General features: G+C 40.3%; 1 protein-coding gene across 6 annotated transcripts in view; it reads right to left on the bottom strand.

Moving 5' to 3' along the window:
• The window catches only part of LOC5572215 (high affinity cGMP-specific 3',5'-cyclic phosphodiesterase 9A), a 781628-nt gene that overhangs the window by 10834 nt on the left and 751220 nt on the right, over positions 1-19574 (bottom strand). For 4 of the 6 annotated variants that reach the window (XM_021853022.1, XM_021853024.1, XM_021853023.1 and 1 more), the window contains 4 exons: positions 15668-15775; positions 2228-2354; positions 1870-2165; positions 1434-1809 (listed from right to left, as the gene is read on the bottom strand). In XM_021853022.1, the coding sequence (XP_021708714.1) occupies positions 1434-1809; positions 1870-2165; positions 2228-2354; positions 15668-15775 (907 nt within the window). The remainder of the gene's footprint in view (positions 1-1433; positions 1810-1869; positions 2166-2227; positions 2355-15667; positions 15776-19574) is intronic. The other 2 variants (XM_021853027.1, XM_021853028.1) reach the window with 1 other exon arrangement.

Genomic DNA, 19574 nt, shown 5'->3' on the forward strand with positions numbered 1-19574 from the left:
AGAAAGAATCCCTTGGAATGGAAAAGAAACAGTTTTTTCAGCTTTGCTTAACGGTGTTTTGTTTCATGAAAAATATAATCCAATCCGACTTATGCTTCATTAAAACCAATCCATATCGTTTCTTTCAGATCTTTTAGAAAATTTAAAATTGCTTTGATAAAAAAACGTTGTTTTTCTGATGCTTCGATTGAAATATGGGTTTTCAAAGAAAAGGCTATTATGGTCATTTTTCACAAAATTGACCATAACTCAGGAACAAAAAAAAAGTACATCCTAAAAGTTACTAGAATTGAAGTTTATAAAGTTTCCTTCTCAAAAATATTTTAATAAAAATTTTCCGCGAGCTAGGGCATAGATTTTCCAGCTTTTCTTTAAGAATTTCCTTAACGGTGGAAAATTTGTGGAAAACTTTTTCCAGTTCATATTTTTTTTTGGATTTCTGAGAAAATTTGCTTAAATTTTCATATAAAAACTTTGTTTCTACAATGTTTCGTTCTTGAGTTATGATTTTTCGAAGAAAAGTCTTATATGGCACATCTGGACATTTTTCACAAAATTGGCCATAACTCAAAAACGAAAAAAAAGTGCATTCCAAAAATTTCAGTGATTAATGCTTATAAAATTAACTTCTCGAAAATATTTTTTTGAAAATTTTCCACGAGTTCGGGCATAGTTTTTCCGGCTTTTCTTTACAAATTTTCCCAACGGTGGAAAATTTTGTAGAAATCTTTTTCCAGTTCATTTTTTTTGGATTTTTGAGAAAATTTGCTTAAATTTTCATATAAAAACTTTGTTTCTACGATGCTTCGTTCTTGAGTTATGATTTTTCAAAGTAAGTAGTGCCAAGGAAAAACAAAAAAATTCCACCTGAGTTTTCCGGAAAAATAGGCGACCCTGAATTTTTCTCAATTTTTTTTATTCATATATCCATGAGCCCTGCCTGTGGAAGAAGTTTAATGAAAATCTGAGACTCTTCGACCCAATTTGTACGATAATAAAAAAAAATCCCCAAGTAGCATAGCATCTGGAGTACAACAGAAATTCAAAAATGAAAGTGGGGATCCGATGGTCATCATTTACGATGGACGGGAACGAAATCTGTAAGTAAGCGTTAGGAACCCAGCATGACATTACTGTGAAGGGTAGACCCAGACGTTCATGTTTAGAAGTAGTGTAATTTAGATTACTGAACCGTTCATCAGAAGCTCAGATTTCAAGTGCCTACGTACTAATGAGACTGAAGTAACAACAATGTTGAAGTAATGATCAACAGGTGTCGTTAAACGTATAACACTGTGTAGTTCAGCAATGTCCCGCTGAATCTACGAAAATATAGCTCACGCCGTCAAACGTTGAACAATTGTCAAGCACCGGTATCGTATCGCACCAACATCTGTAAACTGCCAAAACCCCCCTTTTCTACCCATACTCACATCCACTTCGGTGGCCGTCTCCGAGTCTCCACTCTCACTGCCCTCCGGAAGGTCGTGCAGCTCGGCTGTAATTAAAATAGGCTCATCAACAGAGATTCTAGAGGCGGATGTTTGCGAGGGGATACTACGTCTGGACTTGACGCTGATGCCGCTCTGCGACCGTGGCAACTGAGGCGACCCGGTTGAGCTGGTTCCCAGTCCTGCCGTGCCCGGTCCCGATCCGGTTCCCGTTCCGCCCGTAGTCGTTCCACTGCTGACTCCGGTTCCGGCCGTGGCAGTTCCCGTCGTTCCCGTCGTAGCCGTACTGTTGTTCTCCGACGATTGCTCCGCCTCGGCAATGGAACGGCGCGCCCTGGTCGCCACGTCGTTCAGCTTCCTACAAACCAAATAACCTTCATTACTCAAAATCTCAACACGATCAACCCCCGTAACTTACTTGTAGTAATCCAAGGCCACCCGAACCGGGGTGATGATCAGATCGGTCAACTCCGGCAGCAGTTCGCCGAGGGCTTCGAACAACGGCAGCAGCACCAACCCGATGAACCGCACCTGGCTACCCGGTTTGCTGACCTTGTCCGGGTCCATGAAGGGCGTCACCGGCAGGCCTTCGGACTTTTCGGCGGCACTTTGAGCGAAAAACTCCTGCAGTAGCCGATCCAGCCACGGTTCGGCCACGTCCATGGGGCGGGCCTCGTTAGAGATGTCCGCCACCTTGATTAGCACCATGCATAGCTGAGGAGGGGGAAGGTTTTCGTTACTTGATGGGCATTTTTCAGAAGCGCGCGGACACTCACCAAATTCGTATGAACCTTATTGTTGTAGTCGAAAACGGGGGTAGCCTCTTGGAACTGTGTTAGGATTTCATTGTGACGGGCCATGTCCGTGGCCAGGATGCAACGGATGATGCCCTCACGGACGTCTCTGAAGAATAGAGCGTTTTATGAGTACGACGAGCGATCATATAGCTACGTTGAAAAGTATTAGGATTTTCGTCAGAATATTGTATCACCAGATTTCAAACGTTCTCATTATTCGAGTGTGGACTTTACTAAAGTAAGTTGGCTAAGAGAAAGTCAGCTGTGTAGTATAATGGACGAAATTCAATATAACAACAAAAATATTTAATTATTTTTCAGTGTGTTCTATCTTCGCACAGTTCTATCGAGAGCCGATCGTGATGGATTTTTTGTTGTGGAAACGGGCGAGACACGAAGATGTTCGTCTCCTTTCGGTAAGCGGGCTCGTGCTGAGCCGGGATGATGGAATCGATGAAATGATGGATACTAATAGGAAAGAGAGAGATGAAGCATGAAGATGAAAAAGAGATGGGAAGCGGTTTTCCAGACGGGATAGACTTGGGGAGTTCGACGAAGAGAACTGCGTTGAAGCGGATCAGTTTATTGGCGATTTTCTGCGCGAATTGTTGTGCGTACTTTGCGGTGTGATTTTGATAACAAAAATCGTTTTAACGCAATTTGTTGTGCGAATTAATTAATATTTATGATAAATGTCTGTGTGTTTACTACAGTAGTTTGTGATTTCGAACGGTTTGTTTGTGCAATGGAATAAAGGAAAATATATTACTCAGTGATTTTATCTTGACAATGTTCCCTTGTGAATACGACAAGCTGTACCAAGAAATATATTCTTCGCGAAGATGTTTGATATACCATGGAGACGTCACAGAAGATTACTCGAACACGGAGTTCTCTAGTGAACAAAAGCTCGAAGGTAAAACTGAAAGTTTGTTCAAGGTCGTATTGGAAGGTCTCTCAAAAGATATCAAACTGAAATAACAAAGGGATCTAAATAATATTGTAGCTATATAAGGAGCAAAACTTATGTTCGATGTCCATGTAATATGGAAACATTTCCAGAAACTTGGAGGAAATTTCCAAAACCCCACTCAGTGCCGTTGGTGCCAAAAGTGGGATCATAGTACCAAACATTGCCGCATGCATGCCAAATGCATGACTTTGGAAGGTTTTCTCACGCTAAGGACTGCTGTCCTGTGAAGGAAGATACCAAAAAGTTAGTATGCGCAAAATTGCGGAGGTCTCACTTTTGGGATTGCCCTTCACGCAGACAAATAGTTGAGGCTTGCACCAAATAGATGAACGGCAACGTTTTTCGAAGCCGTTTTTTCCCAGGCAGAATCTCTAACAATTATCACTTTTCAGTTAACGAACGCTCACTGAATAATCATACCCATCAGGAAAATTATAAGCATACTCATTTACCAGCTAATTTTCTTCCGACGGATAACGGTTCAAATTGTTTCAATTCAAATGGAAATACCCATGCCTTTGTCGCCACAGAAATTTCTATCCCGTCTCTTCTTCAACGAAAAATTATGGGCCCTATTTTATAAGTCGAGTCGATCAAAAACGACTCGACTGGAGTCACTGTCGCCCAAAATTTTCGCTCGAGTCGGCTCTGTCACTCGAGTTTATCGACAGTTGTCACTTTATGTGACTGGATTACTATGGGAGTCGACGGGTGACATCTGAAATATGCATGCTTGCTTTGATCGACAATGACTACAGATGAGTCACATGAAACCGTTTGATTTACAAAATAGACCCCTATAGTCAAGAGAAAATGTACCTACTTATAGTAACATGTCTTTGAAGCAGTCAAAGTGGGTGTAAAATTTACTTTTATCATTGTTATTTGATTACGTTTCTCTGATAAAACCAAATAATTTTTAAAATATTTTGAATTAGAATGCTTGTTTTTTTTTAAGTAAGGAGGACAAGCTGTTTGATTTTCTAATAGCTAATAAAAAACATATAGCAATTATTGCCGAATCCAACTTACGACTGGATGGAGAATATAGTTGGTTTGACTTTATTAACGAGATTTTTAGCCCTGGGCTAGTTCATCTCGGGACCAACGGCTTTACTTCCTTCCCGAAGGAAGTCGTCACTATAACTTTTTACGTCATAAGTGACTATGTCGGGGATGGGATTCGATCCCAGGTCCTCGGCGTGAGAGGCGAGTGTTCTAACCACTACACCAGGTCCGTCCCCTATGGAGAATATAAAACGAGGCGTATAAAACATCAACTTTTTTTTTGTCATTTGAGACAAAAGTTTTTGAAGTGTTTCTGTTTAAACACAGCTTGCTACATATGCTTTCAAAGCTGCTCATTTGCCTTTTCAATGCAATGGGCAGCAGGTTAATCTGCTTCAAACTGACTTGCGGAAATGGTCTAGCAATAAGTCATTTTTTTTGTAATTGGTGACTTTAATGGGTGGTAAATGACTGGACAATGCGTACCATTGATACTTCGCGTACCTGCAGGTATAAAATAGACCCCATTTGTGGTCATTAGCCTCTTGTCCAGTACCTCCTATCCGTGGTGCCGCCTGGGATACGAGTAACCGTAGGGAAGATCGGGTAACCAACCCTGGTGGAACCTTGGTCGTATGCTGACAGTGAAGGGGGGCTCCTCTCTTCTGAGGGTGTAGCTAATCAGAGCGTCTGTTCTCCATGTTAGGGGCGGCTCAAAACAGCGTCTGTTCTCCATGTTAGGAGCGGCTGATCATCGTCCTAGTGCCAGCGTGGGACTCTAAACAGTGCTGTGCACGATGATCCTCCGGCGAGACAGGGGGTTGGTGCAGGCCTTACAAGCCAGCCGTAAAAATCATCAGTACAGGAAGCATAGAATGTAAATTCGGACCGGAACAACCGGCGGGTCTAGGCATCGAAAACGGACTAACGATTGGAAACTCGGATCATGGAACTGTAAGTCTCTCAATTTCTTGGGAAATACCCGCATTCTTTCCGAATTATTGAGGGTCCGCAAGTTCGACATCGTAGCGCTACAGGAGGTTTGCTGGAAAGGGTCGACGGTACATACATATAGGGATGGTTATATCATCTACCAGAGCTGCGGCAATAGACATGAGCTGGGCACAGCTTTGATCGTGATGGGCGAAATGCAGAGGCGCGTGATTGGGTGGTGGCCAATCGACAACAGAATGTGCAAGTTGAGGATCAAAGGCCGTTTCTTCAATATCAGCATAATCAACGTGCACGGCCCTCACCTAGCAAGTGACGATGACGATAAGGATGCTTTCTACGCGCAGCTGGAACGTGATTACGACGGCTGCCCAAGCCATGATGTCAAAATCGTTATCGGAGATCTCAACGCTCAGGTTGGCCAGGAGGAGGAATTTAGACCGATTATAGGGAAGTTCAGCGCTCACCGACTTACGAACGAAAACGGCCTTAGACTGATTGATTTCGCCGCCTCCAAAAACATGGCCATACGTAGTACCTACTTCCAGCACAGCCTCCCGTATCGGTACACCTGGAGATCACCCCAACAGACTGAATCACAAATCGACCACGTTTTGATTGATGGAAGGCACTTCTCGGACATTATCGACGTCAGAACCTATCGCGGCGCAAATATCGATTCGGACCACTACCTTGTGACGGTTAAAGTGCGCCAACGACTCTCCGTTGTGAACAACATTCGGTACCGACGCCCGCCCCGGTACAATCTGGAGCGACTCAAGCAACCCGAAGTCGCAACTGAATACGCGCAAAGCCTTGAGGCAGCGTTGCCGGAAGAGGGAGAGCTCACCGAAGCCCCTCTTGAGGACTGCTGGAGTAGTCTCAAAGCAGCCATAAACAACGCAGCGGAAGGTGCCATTGGGTTCGTGGAAGCAAATCGACAGAACGGTTGGTTCGACGAGGAGTGTCAGACGGTTTTGGACGAGAAGAATGCAGCGCGGGCGATGATGCTGCAGCAAGGCACCCGTCAAAACGTGGAACGATACAAACAGAAGCGAAGACAGCAAACTCATCTATTCCGGGATATAAAGCGCCGCCTGGAAGAGTTGGAGTGCGAAGAGATGGAGCAGTTGTATCGTTCTCAAGAAACACGTAAGTTCTACAAGAAACTAAATGCATCCCGCAAAGGCTTTGTGCCGCGAGCCGAAATGTGCCGGGATAAGGATGGAGGTATCTTGACGGACGAACGTGAGGTGATTGAAAGGTGGAAGCAGCAGTACGATGAACACCTAAACGGCGCAGAGGAGGAAGATTAAGACAGCAGGAGGAATGGCTTCATCAGTACGGCGGATGAGGGAGACGTGCCAACTCCCACAATAGGTGAAGTTAAGGATGTTATCAAACAGCTCAAGAACAACAAAGCAGCTGGAAAGGATGGTATTGGAGCGGAACTTATTAAAATGGGCCCGGACAGGTTGGCCACTTGTCTGCATCGATTGATAGCCAGGATCTGGGATACAGAACAGCTACCGGAGGAGTGGAAGGAGAGAATAATATACCCAATATACAAAAAGGGTGACAAGTTAGAATGTGAGAACTATCGAGCGATCACCATTCTTAATGCAGCCTATAAAGTGCTTTCCCAGATCATCTTCCGCCGTCTATCGCCACTGGCAAGCAGATTTGTTGGAAGTTATCAAGCCGGATTTGTGGACGGGCGATCGACGACAGACCAAATCTTTATGTTGCGGCAGATCCTCCAAAAGTGTCGCGAATATCAAGTCCCTACGCACCACCTATTCATCGATTTCAAAGCGGCCTATGATACCATCGACCACGAAGAGCTATGGAAGATTATGGACGAGAACGGTTTTCCCGGGAAACTGACTAGACTGATCAAAGCAACGATGGATAGTGTACAGTGCTTTGTGAAGATATCGGGTGCTTTATCGGACCCGTTTGAAACACGCGAAAGACTTCGACAAGGCGATGGTCTTTCCTGCCTCCTGTTCAATATTGCCCTAGAATGTGTTATGAAACGGGCTGGCTTCAACATGCGGGGCACGATCTTCAATAAATCCAGCCAGTTCATTTGTTTCGCTGACGACGTGGATATTGTAACAAGAACGTTCCAGGTGGTTGCTGAACAGTATACCAGGCTGAAACGTGAAGCAGATCGGGTTGGATTGAAGGTAAATACGTCGAAGACGAAATATCTGCTGGCTGGAGGAACCGAGCGCGATAGAGCTCGCATAGGCAGACGCGTGACGATCGACGGGGATGAGTTCGAGGTGGTGGACGAATTTGTCTACCTCGGATCATTGATAACATCGGATAACAACTGCAGCAGAGAAATTCGAAGACGTATCATCGCCGGAAGTCGTGCTTACTATGGACTCCACAAGACCTTGCGGTCTGGTAAACTTCACTTCCGTACTAAGTGTACCATGTACAAGACGCTAATAAGACCGGTAGTCCTCTACGGGCATGAGACGTGGACAATGCTCGAAGAGGACCTGCAAGCGCTAGGAGTTTTTGAACGACGTGTGCTTAGGACGATCTTCGGTGGAGTATGTGAGAACGGCGTATGGAGGAGAAGAATGAACCACGAGCTTGCGCAACTCTACGGTGAACCCAGTATCACGAAAGTCGCCAAAGCTGGAAGGGTACGATGGGCGGGACACGTTGTGAGAATGCCGGACAACAATCCCGCAAAAATGGTGTTCAACTTAAATCCGGCCGGTACAAGACGAAGGGGAGCGCAACGAGCTAGGTAGTTTGACCAAGTGGAGCAGGATCTTGGAAGTGTGGGGCGATCGAGGAATTGGAGGTTAGCAGCCATGGACCGAGTTAGTTGGCGTAACATTGTGGCGCAGGTCATGTCTTGAAGGACGTAGAGCCAGCAAAAGTAAGTAAGACTTTAATGCAGAACATCGCGTAACAGTTAGAAAGCGCGCACAATTTCAATTTGGGACTTGGGGGATAGAGTTTAAAGAAAAGAAAACTTTTGTTAAAACTTTTCAAAATATGAAAGCCGCTGGAGATAGTATTTTTTCACATCCTGATCAAGATACTTCAGTGAAGTATCATATCATTCTTGGTTCTACCTGTGTTTCCATCAAATGTTCAATGAGGAATTCCTCCGGGGATTGTACCAGGAATTCGTGCAAGGAATCTATCTGGAATTCCTCCAGGTAAAGCTGCAGGAATTTCTTCAGAGCAATTCTACCAAAATTCCTTCATAGATTTCAACAGTTATTCCTTCATGATTCCAGCAAGTGTTCCTCTAGAAATTTAATCAGGATTTTGTGCAATTAGCTAACAAAGAATTCCTGGAAGAATCCCTTCCGAAAGTTCACCTAGAACTCCTTATGGGATTCCACTAGAAGATCCTCAAGGGATTACATCAGGAGTTTGCCAAGGGATTCCTTAAAAAGTTCTTCCAGGGATTCCATCAGGAGAACTTCAAAAGCTTACATCTGAAGTTATTGTGAGGATTCTACCAGGAACTCCATCAACATTTCTTCCAAAGATTCCATCAGAAGTTCCTTTAGGGATCAGGAGTTAATTTAAGGAATTAAACACGAGTTCACTCAGGAATTGCATTAGGAGATTCAATCATGAATTCCACGAAGGGTTCATTGAGGAGTTCCTTCAGGGTGCTTAATAGGAGTCCCTCTAGGGATCAGATTTTTCTATCCAAAGAGATTCCATCAAGAGTTCTTCTAGGGATTCGACCAGGAATTCGTCCAGAGATTCCATCAGGGATTGCACCTGGAACTCATCTAGGATTCCATCAGGAGTTCCTTTAGCAATTCCATAAGAATTTTCTCCATGGATTCCATCAGGAGTTATTTAAGAGATTCCAGCAGGAGTTCCTCCATGAATTCTATCAGGATTTTTTTAGGGATTCCATCAGAAATTCTTATCGGGATTTCCTCAGGAGTCCCTCCAAGGATTCCATCAGGAGTTCCTATAGGGAGTTTATCAGGGCTTTCATCAGAGTTCAGAGCTTTCATCACAGTTCTTCTGGGGATTCATCAGGAATTCCTCCAGAGATTTCAACGAGTTCCTATAGGAATTCCCTCAGGAGTTTCTCTAGAGATTCCATCAGAAGCTCCTTCAGAGATTCCATCTGGAACTCCTCCAGGATAGAATGTTTCTGTAGAGATTGCATCAGGAGTTCCCCTGGGTCTTTTAACAGGAGTTTTAGTTGGGATTTCATCAGGAGATCCCAAGTGATTCCGTCAGGAGTTCTTATAGTTCTTAATTAGGAATTCCTACAGGGATAATAACAGAAGCTCATCTAAGGATTACATCAATAGTTCCTTCGGGGATTCCATCTAGAGTTCCTTCAGAGTTTGCACTTGGAATTCCTCTTGAGATTTTATCAGGGGTGTTGTGGTGGAATTATAAGTGTAACTTACAACACGGAGAGAGATTGAAATAGTGAGTTGAAAGTAAAGAGGAAGTGTTGGGAGGCTGCATCTTGGGAAGATCGAGATAATCATCACCAAAATGTATGTATAATATTAAGTTGTGAAATAGTGAAATTATTATAATAAATTACAGCATTGAAGCTGCTACCACTAGAGCTGCTTTCAATATTTGGATTATTGCGCCAACAATAACGGTTCCCAACAAGGGGTTTTTCAAGAAATTCTATCATGATTGCTTTTTGGGATTTTATAAGTAGAATCGTCAGGCATATTATCGGAAATCCTTCAAGGGATTTCATCAGGAGTTCGTCCAGGGATTTCCTTAGGAGTAGGCCTAAGGATTAAATAAGAAGATCATCGTTGGGTTACAGCAGGAATTCCTCCAGGGATTCCATCAGGAGCTCTTCTAGGTATTTCTACAGGGTTTCTATCAAGAGTTTCTCTAATTCTAATCTCAGGAATTCCTCCTGAGATGACATCACAAGTTCTTCCAAGGATTCCAGCAAAAGTTTCTCAAGGTATTTCCTCAGAAGGGACTGCGATAGATTTCATTGGGAGTTTCTGCAGGGATTCCATCAGAAGTTCTTCCATGGATTGCATTAGAAAAACTTCAAAGATTTTATTATAAAATCCTTCTGGGATTCCATCTGAAGTTCTGTCAGTGATTTTACAAGGAATTTTTCTAGAGGTACCTCCAAGAATGCCTCTAGGGTTCCTTCAGGCTATTTATTACAGATTCCTCCCGGAATTTATTCCACCCGAATTTTCGGCCAGGGGTTTCTCAAGGGTATTTTTTAAAGAGATTTATCCAGGAACTCTTCAAGGGATCCTCCTGGAAATCTTTACGTGATTCTTCCCGGTATTCCTAAAGGGATTCCTCTCGGAATTGATCAAGAAATGCCTCCCGAAATTCCTCAAGGAATTTATCCTTTAAGAATTGCTCCAGAAATATCTCTAAGGATTCTCGAGGGTATCAGGGATTCCTCCAGGGATTTTGTCGAAAATTTCTGAACAGGATTTCTACGGATCTATGGAACTACTCAAAAGATTCCTTCCGGAATTTCTCAAAGGGTTCCTCGCGGAATTCATCAAGAGATTCCTCTCGGAATTCCTTAAAGAATCATTCCTGAAAATCCTCCAACGATTTCCCTAGAATTTTTCAAAGAACTTTAAGGGAAAAACTCCAGATTTTACCAGAAATGTTTTATAAGGATTTCACCAGTGATTTAGGAAACCACCAGTAGTAGAAAACACATATGGCCAAATAGGGAATCACTATAGCCATAACTGGTACACTTTCCCTATATCATCCAATGACTTCCCTTCAGGGTTATCAGAAATTCCTCCAGGGAATTAACCAATATTTACCTGGAAGATTTTTTTTTTTTGGAAAAATCCATGGGGCAATTTCTTGAGAAATCCTTGGAGGAATCACCAAGGATATCATTGGAAAAATTTCCAAAGAATTTCCTAATGAAATTTTTTAATATATTTCCGAAACAACGTTTGAAGTAATCTCAGAAGGAGTTCTTAAAGGGTTCTCTAAGGTAATTTCTGGTGAATTCCTTGGAAAAAAGCCTTCAAGAAATACTGGTAGGAATTGATGGATAAATTCCTTTGGAAATCCTCGGAGAAATCTATGATATATTATTTAAGTAATTCCTGTAGAAATCCCAGGACGAATGCCTCGTAAGATCCCTTCGGAGATACAAGGAAGAATCTTCGACACTGGTGGAATTTATACCAGTTTTATTTGAAGAATACTAGATGATATCCTGGGGAACCTCTCAAAAAATTTCAAGTGGAATCTCTAAAGGAATTCCTGGTGAAATCCCGTGTAGGAAGTGGTGGGATCCCTGGAGGATCTCCTAGACAAATTCTTGGAGAAAATCTGGGTAGAATCACAGAACTTTCGAAGCAATTTATGGAGAAAACGGTGAAGGATTTTTTGAGGAATCTGTGGAGAAATTACAAGGGAAATCACTAGAAGAATCACTGGAAGATTTTTTAAAGGAGCAATTCCTGGCGGAAATTCTTGGTGCATTTTTTTTTATGGAATTCCCGTTTTAATTTCTTGGAAGGGATTTCTTGAGCAATGTCTTTTAGAATTTCTGGTGAAATTGCTGAGAAAAAAGCCTTATAAGAATCTGTTTAAAAATTCCTGAAGTTTCGTAAGAGAAATTCTGAAAAATAAATCTTTGGAGGATGTTTTGGTGGAATTCTTGAAGGAAGCATTGAATGTATTGAAACATTGAATACAAAATTACTAGGAAGAATCGCTTAAGAAATTTCCTGGTGGTGACTCCTTGTGGAATTTAAGCAAGAATCCTAAGAGGAAGCCCCCAGGTTGAATCCCTAAAGAAACACCATTTTTTTTGGAAAAAAAAATCCATGGAGCAATTTATTGAGTAATCCTTGGATGAATCACCAAGGAAATGATTGGAGAAACACCCAGAGAATTCCCTAGAGAAATTCCGTAATATATTTTTGGGAGAACGTTTGAAGTAATCCCTGAAGGAGTTCCCAAAGGATTCTCTAAGGTAGTGGATTCCTTGAAAAAAAAAACCCTTCAAAAAATACCGGTTGGAATTAATGGATAAATTTCTTTAGGAATCCTCGGAGAAATTTATGGCAGATTATTGAAGTAATTCCTGTAGAAATCCCAGGACGAATGCCTCGTAGAAGCCCTTCAGAGATGCAAGGAAGAATCTCTGAAGGAAACACTGGTGGAATTTATACAAGATTTTTATGAAGATTCCTTTGAAGAATACTTGGGGAACCTCTCAAAAAAACTGAAAACGGGATTTCTAAGGGAATTCCTGTGGAATCCCGTGTAGGAAGTTTTTTTAATTCTATTGCAGTATATTTTGTAGAATCCCTGGAGAAAATCTGGGTAGAATCACTGTAAGAGTTCCTGGAGTAATTCTCTTCAGGAATGTTCGCAGTAATTTGTAGAGAAAAATTATGAAGGATTTTCTGGAGGAATCTGTGAAGAAATCACTAGAAGAATAATTGAAAGATTTTTGATAGGAGCAATGCCTGGTAAAAATTCGTATTAATTTCTTGGAAGGGATTTCTTGAGAAATCTCTTTCATAATTTCTAGAAAAATTCCTGATGGAATCACAGGAAAAATGCCTTGATAGGATTAGTTCAGGAATTCCCGAAGTTTAGCTGGAGGAATTCTGAAATAAATATTTAGAGGATATTTTGGTGGAATTCTTGAAGGAAGCATTGAATTAATCGCTGAGTAACTTTTTGTATAAATCCCTGGAAGAATCTGTAAGAAGAATACTAGAAAGGATAGCAGAAGAAATTCCTAGTGGAATTTATAAAGCAATTCCTTGTGGAATTCAAGGACGAAGCTCTGAAAAAAGTGCTGGTGGAATCCTTGGGGGAATTTCTGATGATCGATTTCTTGAAGAATCCCTTTAAGAGATATCTGAAAGAATTTGTGATGTGATTCCTTGGAAACGCGTGATGGAATCCTTGGAGCTAGCTTCTAGAAGAGTCTTATAAAAAATAAGAAATTGTTACAGCCAACTGTGGAGGAATTGCAGGCAGCCTTGGAGTAAGCCCTGAAGAATTATCGAAAAAATTACTTGAGGATTTTTTGGATTGATCTGTGAAGGAATCAGGAGAAGCAATCCCTAATAAATTGTAGAGGAACTTTGAGGGGAATCTCTGGAAGAATGCCACCAAAAGGTATGCCTGAAAGGATTTTTCTCGGAGGAATTTCTGGTTGAATATGAGAATTAATTATCCAAATTATTAATAAAATTCCTGGTAGAATCCCAGAATGACTTTTTGATGAAATCCCAAGTATAACCCATGAATTCTTGAAAAAAAATCAAAGTACAATAACTAGAGGAAACCACTCAAAAATTCTTGATTGAATGTTTGAAAACATTCCCATAGCCATTCCCATATCGATGATTGCTCAGAATATTCCTCGCCGGAATACTTCGTGCGAATTACTCATCAATATCCATTTTTTCCGGTACTTAAATTTTGAAAGTTCTGCACTTCGAAAGATTGCAGAGACTTGCAGCTGAGTTATCATTCAATTCTCAAATTATTTGAAAAGATCGTATACATTAAATTCATTTAAAATAACGAATAAAATATTGTAACCAGAAACACCAGGAAATCGTTATCATCATACTCATTTACTGCCCAATGCATCACTACATGACTGCCAACACTCTGGTGTGACTAATCTAGTACTACAGCTCAATCATAAGCGGGCTGTTCAAGCCACACCGATGGTTATTAAAATATAATTAAAGCCATTTCCGATCCCACCATAAAGCTCATATCGAATACGAGCTTCTCGGGCGTAGCCACCGATTCTATTGTACATTTGGATGTATGGAAAGACCATGGAATCATTTTGATGAAAAGCTTGCTACATATTACAAAAGACACTTAAAAGAAAAAAAAAATGATATTACCTAAGTAACAATTTGGTTTTATTACGGTCTTAAGACCTTTTTTGTTACATGTCGGTTGTTTAACCATGACAGATTCTGAAATGTAATTTGTTGCATTCAAAATTTCAAACAGTACAAATTTAAGAGATCGTTTTTGCTGAATTTCAATTGAGTGATCACTTACTGTAAGTGCCAAACCAAACAATTTTTTAACGCAGAGTTCTATTAGGTTGTCTAGAATTGTACTCTTGAAAATTCTAGCATCGAATCAATAACTACCAGAAAGCCTCTCCGCACCCGTAGCTAAATTGCCCCGTCGGTTTTCCATTTTAATAACGTCGACCATAATTAGGTGGTTATTAATTTCCCCCCTCTTTGGTGCGGTTTCTTCGCCGTTCCAAGTCGTTTTGCCACCTTCTTCAATCGCAATCTCGCTAGCGCTAGTGTCAACTTGGTGGGGGGGGGGGTCCGTCGCCGGATTTCGACATTTATTGCTCAGGTGCTGATGGGAAGCGATCATCTCTATGCACAAACCTGCCTCCCCTTTGTTTAATAACGGCTATGGGCGTAGCCAGAGGATGCAATTGAAGAGGCTGCTGCCAAAGTTCTTCTAAAAAAAAACATATATCGTGCAGAGATATTTTTCAGAAATTCACCAGGAAGAGTTTCCACTGTTGTTTGCAAAATTTATGATTTATGAAAATGTCATCGTGTCAGACGATTTTCATTCCACAGTTTTTACGGCATTCATTGTACCACTCGTGCTGTGTGTGAGAAATGACGGTAGCGGATGAGTGTATAACACTGCGGAACACGTTTTTGTCTCAAGCACCAAAATATCGCTATTCACTCAATTAAAGGTTGCTGAATCCACTGCCGTTTTCAAAAATACCATAGCACGTCTAGTTTTTGAGATATTGGCTGTTGAAAATGCAAAAAATGACTATTTTAGCCAACTTCCATGCAAGGTTGCCAGCTTGTAAGGCAATTTATTTGCTTTAATTGCCACAGAATTCAAACTTTATGCGTAAAACAATACTTATCAACAAAGTTTATAACACTTTCGATGCGGAAAAGTTATTTTTTGATGGTTTAAAAAAGTTTTGTATTTTCCCATATAAGAGAAACGACTAATTTTTAATGGAGACAGCAAACATGTTGAAAAAATCGGTTTAATCTAAATTTAGTCGTGCGATTTCAACCAAATTATATCTTAAATGAAAGTTTAAGTACAAAATTGCATTCTTGTTGAATAAGATTACAAAAAAAAATTGATGAATTATACCTTAAATTTTATATAAATATCGATAAAACCAGTGTTTTATACAAATTTGGCGACCTGTAGCTAAAAATTGTGACGTGCTGGAACATTTCTGAAAATGGCAAAAGATTCAGCAATCCCAAATCTACTCGAGACCCATAATTTGGTCCTTGAGACACGCAAAAATGTCATTTTTATTACGCTGTGTAATTAAGCAATTGACTGTTCACTATTGAAACGAGATAAACGAATGTATACAGTACTGTCCCTACTCTTTCAAAAATCCTGGCTACGCCCTTGATAGCCGCTCGAGACTCGAGAACGGAAACGGGTTACGAGAAATGTGGGAACCTTACTTGTACAAGTCTTTGCTCATGTTGCGGAAAATGTTACAATCCGGATGCTCCAGCAGTCGAAATGCAATCGAACAGTGGTGATTCTCCAGCGGAGAAATGTCATTGTATCTGGAACGAGAGGGAAAAAGTAGAACGGAAAATAACCCATTAATCAGTGATGCGAGATGGTTGGACGGATGGATTGAAGGGGTTTGCAAGTGGATGACCCTAATTGGAGCAATGTATTTTCGCATTCGTCGAGGATGATGGCTACATGACACCCGCACGGTGTTCTTCAACCCGACATTTTTTTCATATATGTGGTTCTACATCAATAACTTGAAAAAACCTCGCCAACAATATTACGCCAGTTCACTCGGTCGAGCGCCGCCTCTCTTTATCCTCGACTTCGACCCACGTTTTCCAGGTCCTGGTGCACCTGGTCAATCCACCTCACTCGAATGTTCATGAAAATTCAAAATACTACAGGTATAATAAACTCCTTTAGGATTCCATAGCGTTTCTGTAGGAAAACCGAGTAATTGGCGTGGGTTCAAAGCATACAAATTAGTTCATTCAGCTAAAAATACTCTTTATAAAACTCATTCCAGCTGCATAAACTGTTATTCAACTACCAAACCCGTATCCAAACAATGATTTATCAAAATATCAATCTCATTGCTGAAAACAAAAACAAACTTCAAGCATTTTGTTAGTAAAAAACTGCGAAACTCCCCATTTTTAACATGTTTGCTTATGAATCAAAATAAAAAAAAATGAATAAGTTTGAACGGAAATCTTTTTTTTTTTATTATTATATGAAAATTCAAATCATGGAAAATTTCATGCCTTTTTGCCTGTAAATCGAAATTTTATGCTTGTGAGTTCGGTTTTGCGTCGTCCGATTGATTTTGCTGACGGATTCGCGCGTGTTTTCGTTGCCGGAGAATTTTTATTTTTCCCTGTTTTGGAGCGTCTTGCTGGGTACGTATTTGGGAAGGCCCAAGCAAGACGGTTTGTTTTCGGAACGCCAAGAAGTTTTGCTGTCAGTGTCAGTTTTGTGTTCAGTCGAGAATGGATTACCAACTGGTGAGTTCGTTTCATGCTTATGATAACACATTTTTTCTTGAAAGCGTAACTTTTATGTTATATTAAAACAAACTTTGTATGGTTCGTCACTATAAGTGTCGCCATTATGCTTTTTTCTTACACAATTTCAATATACATATATTTTTCTCTTTTTGACATTATTAAAAATTATCTCTTGAATTGTTCGACATTGTGAATGTTGACGTATTTTCTAAAACTTCTACCATATCGAGACTAAATGCACAGTAATACTCATGTAATTTTCAAACAAACTATGTATGGTTCGTCACTACAAGTGTCGGCATTATTCCTGTTTCATATAAGTTAAAATATATACATGCAATTTTCAGTTTTCGTCATTAATAAAAACGTCTTTTGAATTGTTCGACATTATAGATGTTGACGTATTTTTTCCAAAAACTTCTCGAGACAAAAATACAAAACTAGCTTTAAATACAAGTCGTATATTTCCCCCTTGTCCATGGATCGCATCACCGACCAGAGGTGACTCCCAGATCTTTTCCTCCCTCACTAATAAACACCCTTCCCGTGGTGATTGTGGAGATGCAGAGGTATTCTCGGTCCCTAGAAGCAACAATCATTACACCCTAACATTCCTTCCCCATCCCAACTGACTGTAAGGACTTGGCCGGCGCCGTTATTGATCAATAATATTAGATCTGCTAAAATTGCACTTTGAGAGTAAGCGGAAACTCCCATCCTTTATTCATTTGGATCGTAGTGCAATTCTTACCAGTTCCGATCAATCACGGAGTAGCAACCATTGACATGTACAGTCAGTCTATGCTATGCTATGCTAAATCGAAATTTTATGCTTGAAACAAAATATATTCGACATTAAATTGATTGTAGAAGCTTATTGAAAATGTTCGAGATAAATAGATTTTTTAGATTTCACTGAAAACTTAATTTATTTTTTGTTACTATTTGCCTATAAATCCAAGTTTCAAACGCTGACATATAATAATTTTTGAGAAGAGTTCTATGTTATTTTTTCAGGTGTTCAGCTTTTAGTGAAACTTCAATTGCTTCTAAAAACAGCTCTCTGAACTAATGCAATTATATTGATATCAAATAAATTTTAAATTAAAGGCAAATTTAAGTGTTACAGAAATACTTCAATTTTAATTTAAAGGTGAACAGTTTTAAATACGAATTTTTAATCTTTTCAGTCAAATAAATTCTAGGTGAAAAAATTACCTTCTCTGCCAAACCATGTTAATTTCACTTGTGCAAGCAAATTCGTGTCGAAACAACTGATGATTTTTTTGTGAATCGAGTGTTTTATAAAGTTAGGTACCTACAATGCCATTTATGCCAATGGTAAAGTATTAGTGTCGTCAAAAGAAATGTGGAAGATGTTTAAATAAACATTTCAGAAGGAAGTTGTATTCTAGGACGCTCTTTTCAAAAGATTAAACTGATCTAGGTAAGTTATGTGGATCAAAATGTACAAAATGCAGTTCAATTTATTCCAAAATGCATTAACCCGTTTCGGGTTGAGAATTTATTTAAAAAAAATCTCCCAAAACTCAATTGTCAACCGATTTTTCTGAAATTTTCAGGAATGATGCATCTATATATCTGTTTTTGAGAAAAAATATTCAAGAGATCATTTGGACTTTGAGGCTAGAGTTATATGAGGGTCTCCTGGGTGTCAAAAATCGATAAACTTCCTCTTAATCGCTGAAAATTTTAAAAATTTCATCTCGGATCTAATCGATTATACTCACCTTAATACGGAAGTCTTGTAATGGTTGATTTGAATAATCAGAATTTTGTTCTGATATTTTTTTTCAAGCTCATTCATCCTAGCGTAAAAGCTCGCTGCATCGTAACCAAGGCGAGCGTGGTTGCATTCGTGCTAGAGAGAATTTCCCGACGGTCGGAAAAAGTTGCAGAACAGACATTCAGAGGTCACATTTTGAATAAATCTGAAACCTAAGTGTTTTCCCGTAGGCTTCTTGCTCAAACTTCATTCCCCACTGGAACAGTTCAGCTTAATGTTTTATGAAAACTTCCACGAGAGTTTTTTCTCCCAAATTTAGCATTTTTGCATTAGTACAGGTATATTGTGAGTCAATTACGTTGATACTTGATGTCGTATCAAGCCAAGTAAATTTGCATTATGAACGATTAGGAAATCGAACTCAGCCCTTTTTAACGTGACTTTGCTTTATAGTCACAGAAACTTCAGAAAATCTAATTTCATTTCATTCTTCTTAACGTTCAGAAAAAGTTCATGGAATTGATTATAATTGACTGATGTACGGAAATGACACTTTCCGCACTAGGCAAGTTTTACTGGTTCAACACTTCACTTTATTGCACTACTTTAAACTTGCACTTTTTACTTTACTCCACTTGTACATCACTTTACGAATTTGAGAATATAACTGATTTTCATCCGCGCACGGCACGCGTATTAAAACTACGCACCACGTGTTCTATGAACGCGTAGAACATTTTCGCTGTTTCCAGGCGCAAAAGATGACGACGATGATGGCGCAAATGATGACGATTGATGATGCACGCGTATGCTGGAAGGCGCTCGGTGAGTGTAGTGCTTTGACAGATGTGCGATGTTGCTGTTGTTGTTGTTATTTCTGCTGCCAACCGTGTGTGAGGGGGACTCTATACCCTTCGCGCAGTCTAGCCGTGGCGTGTTTGTGATTTGTAGGGGAATGTCGAATTCTTCTGCTTTCTAAACAACGGTGGTAGGTCATTTGGAATAAGGTCGTTTGGCATAAAGCCGTTTGGCATAAAGTCGTTTGGCATAATGGTCATTTGGCATAAAGTCGTTTAGCATTAACAGTCG

This window comes from Aedes aegypti, chromosome 3, assembly GCF_002204515.2.
Source record: "Aedes aegypti strain LVP_AGWG chromosome 3, AaegL5.0 Primary Assembly, whole genome shotgun sequence".
NCBI classification, from domain to species: Eukaryota; Metazoa; Arthropoda; class Insecta; order Diptera; family Culicidae; genus Aedes; species Aedes aegypti.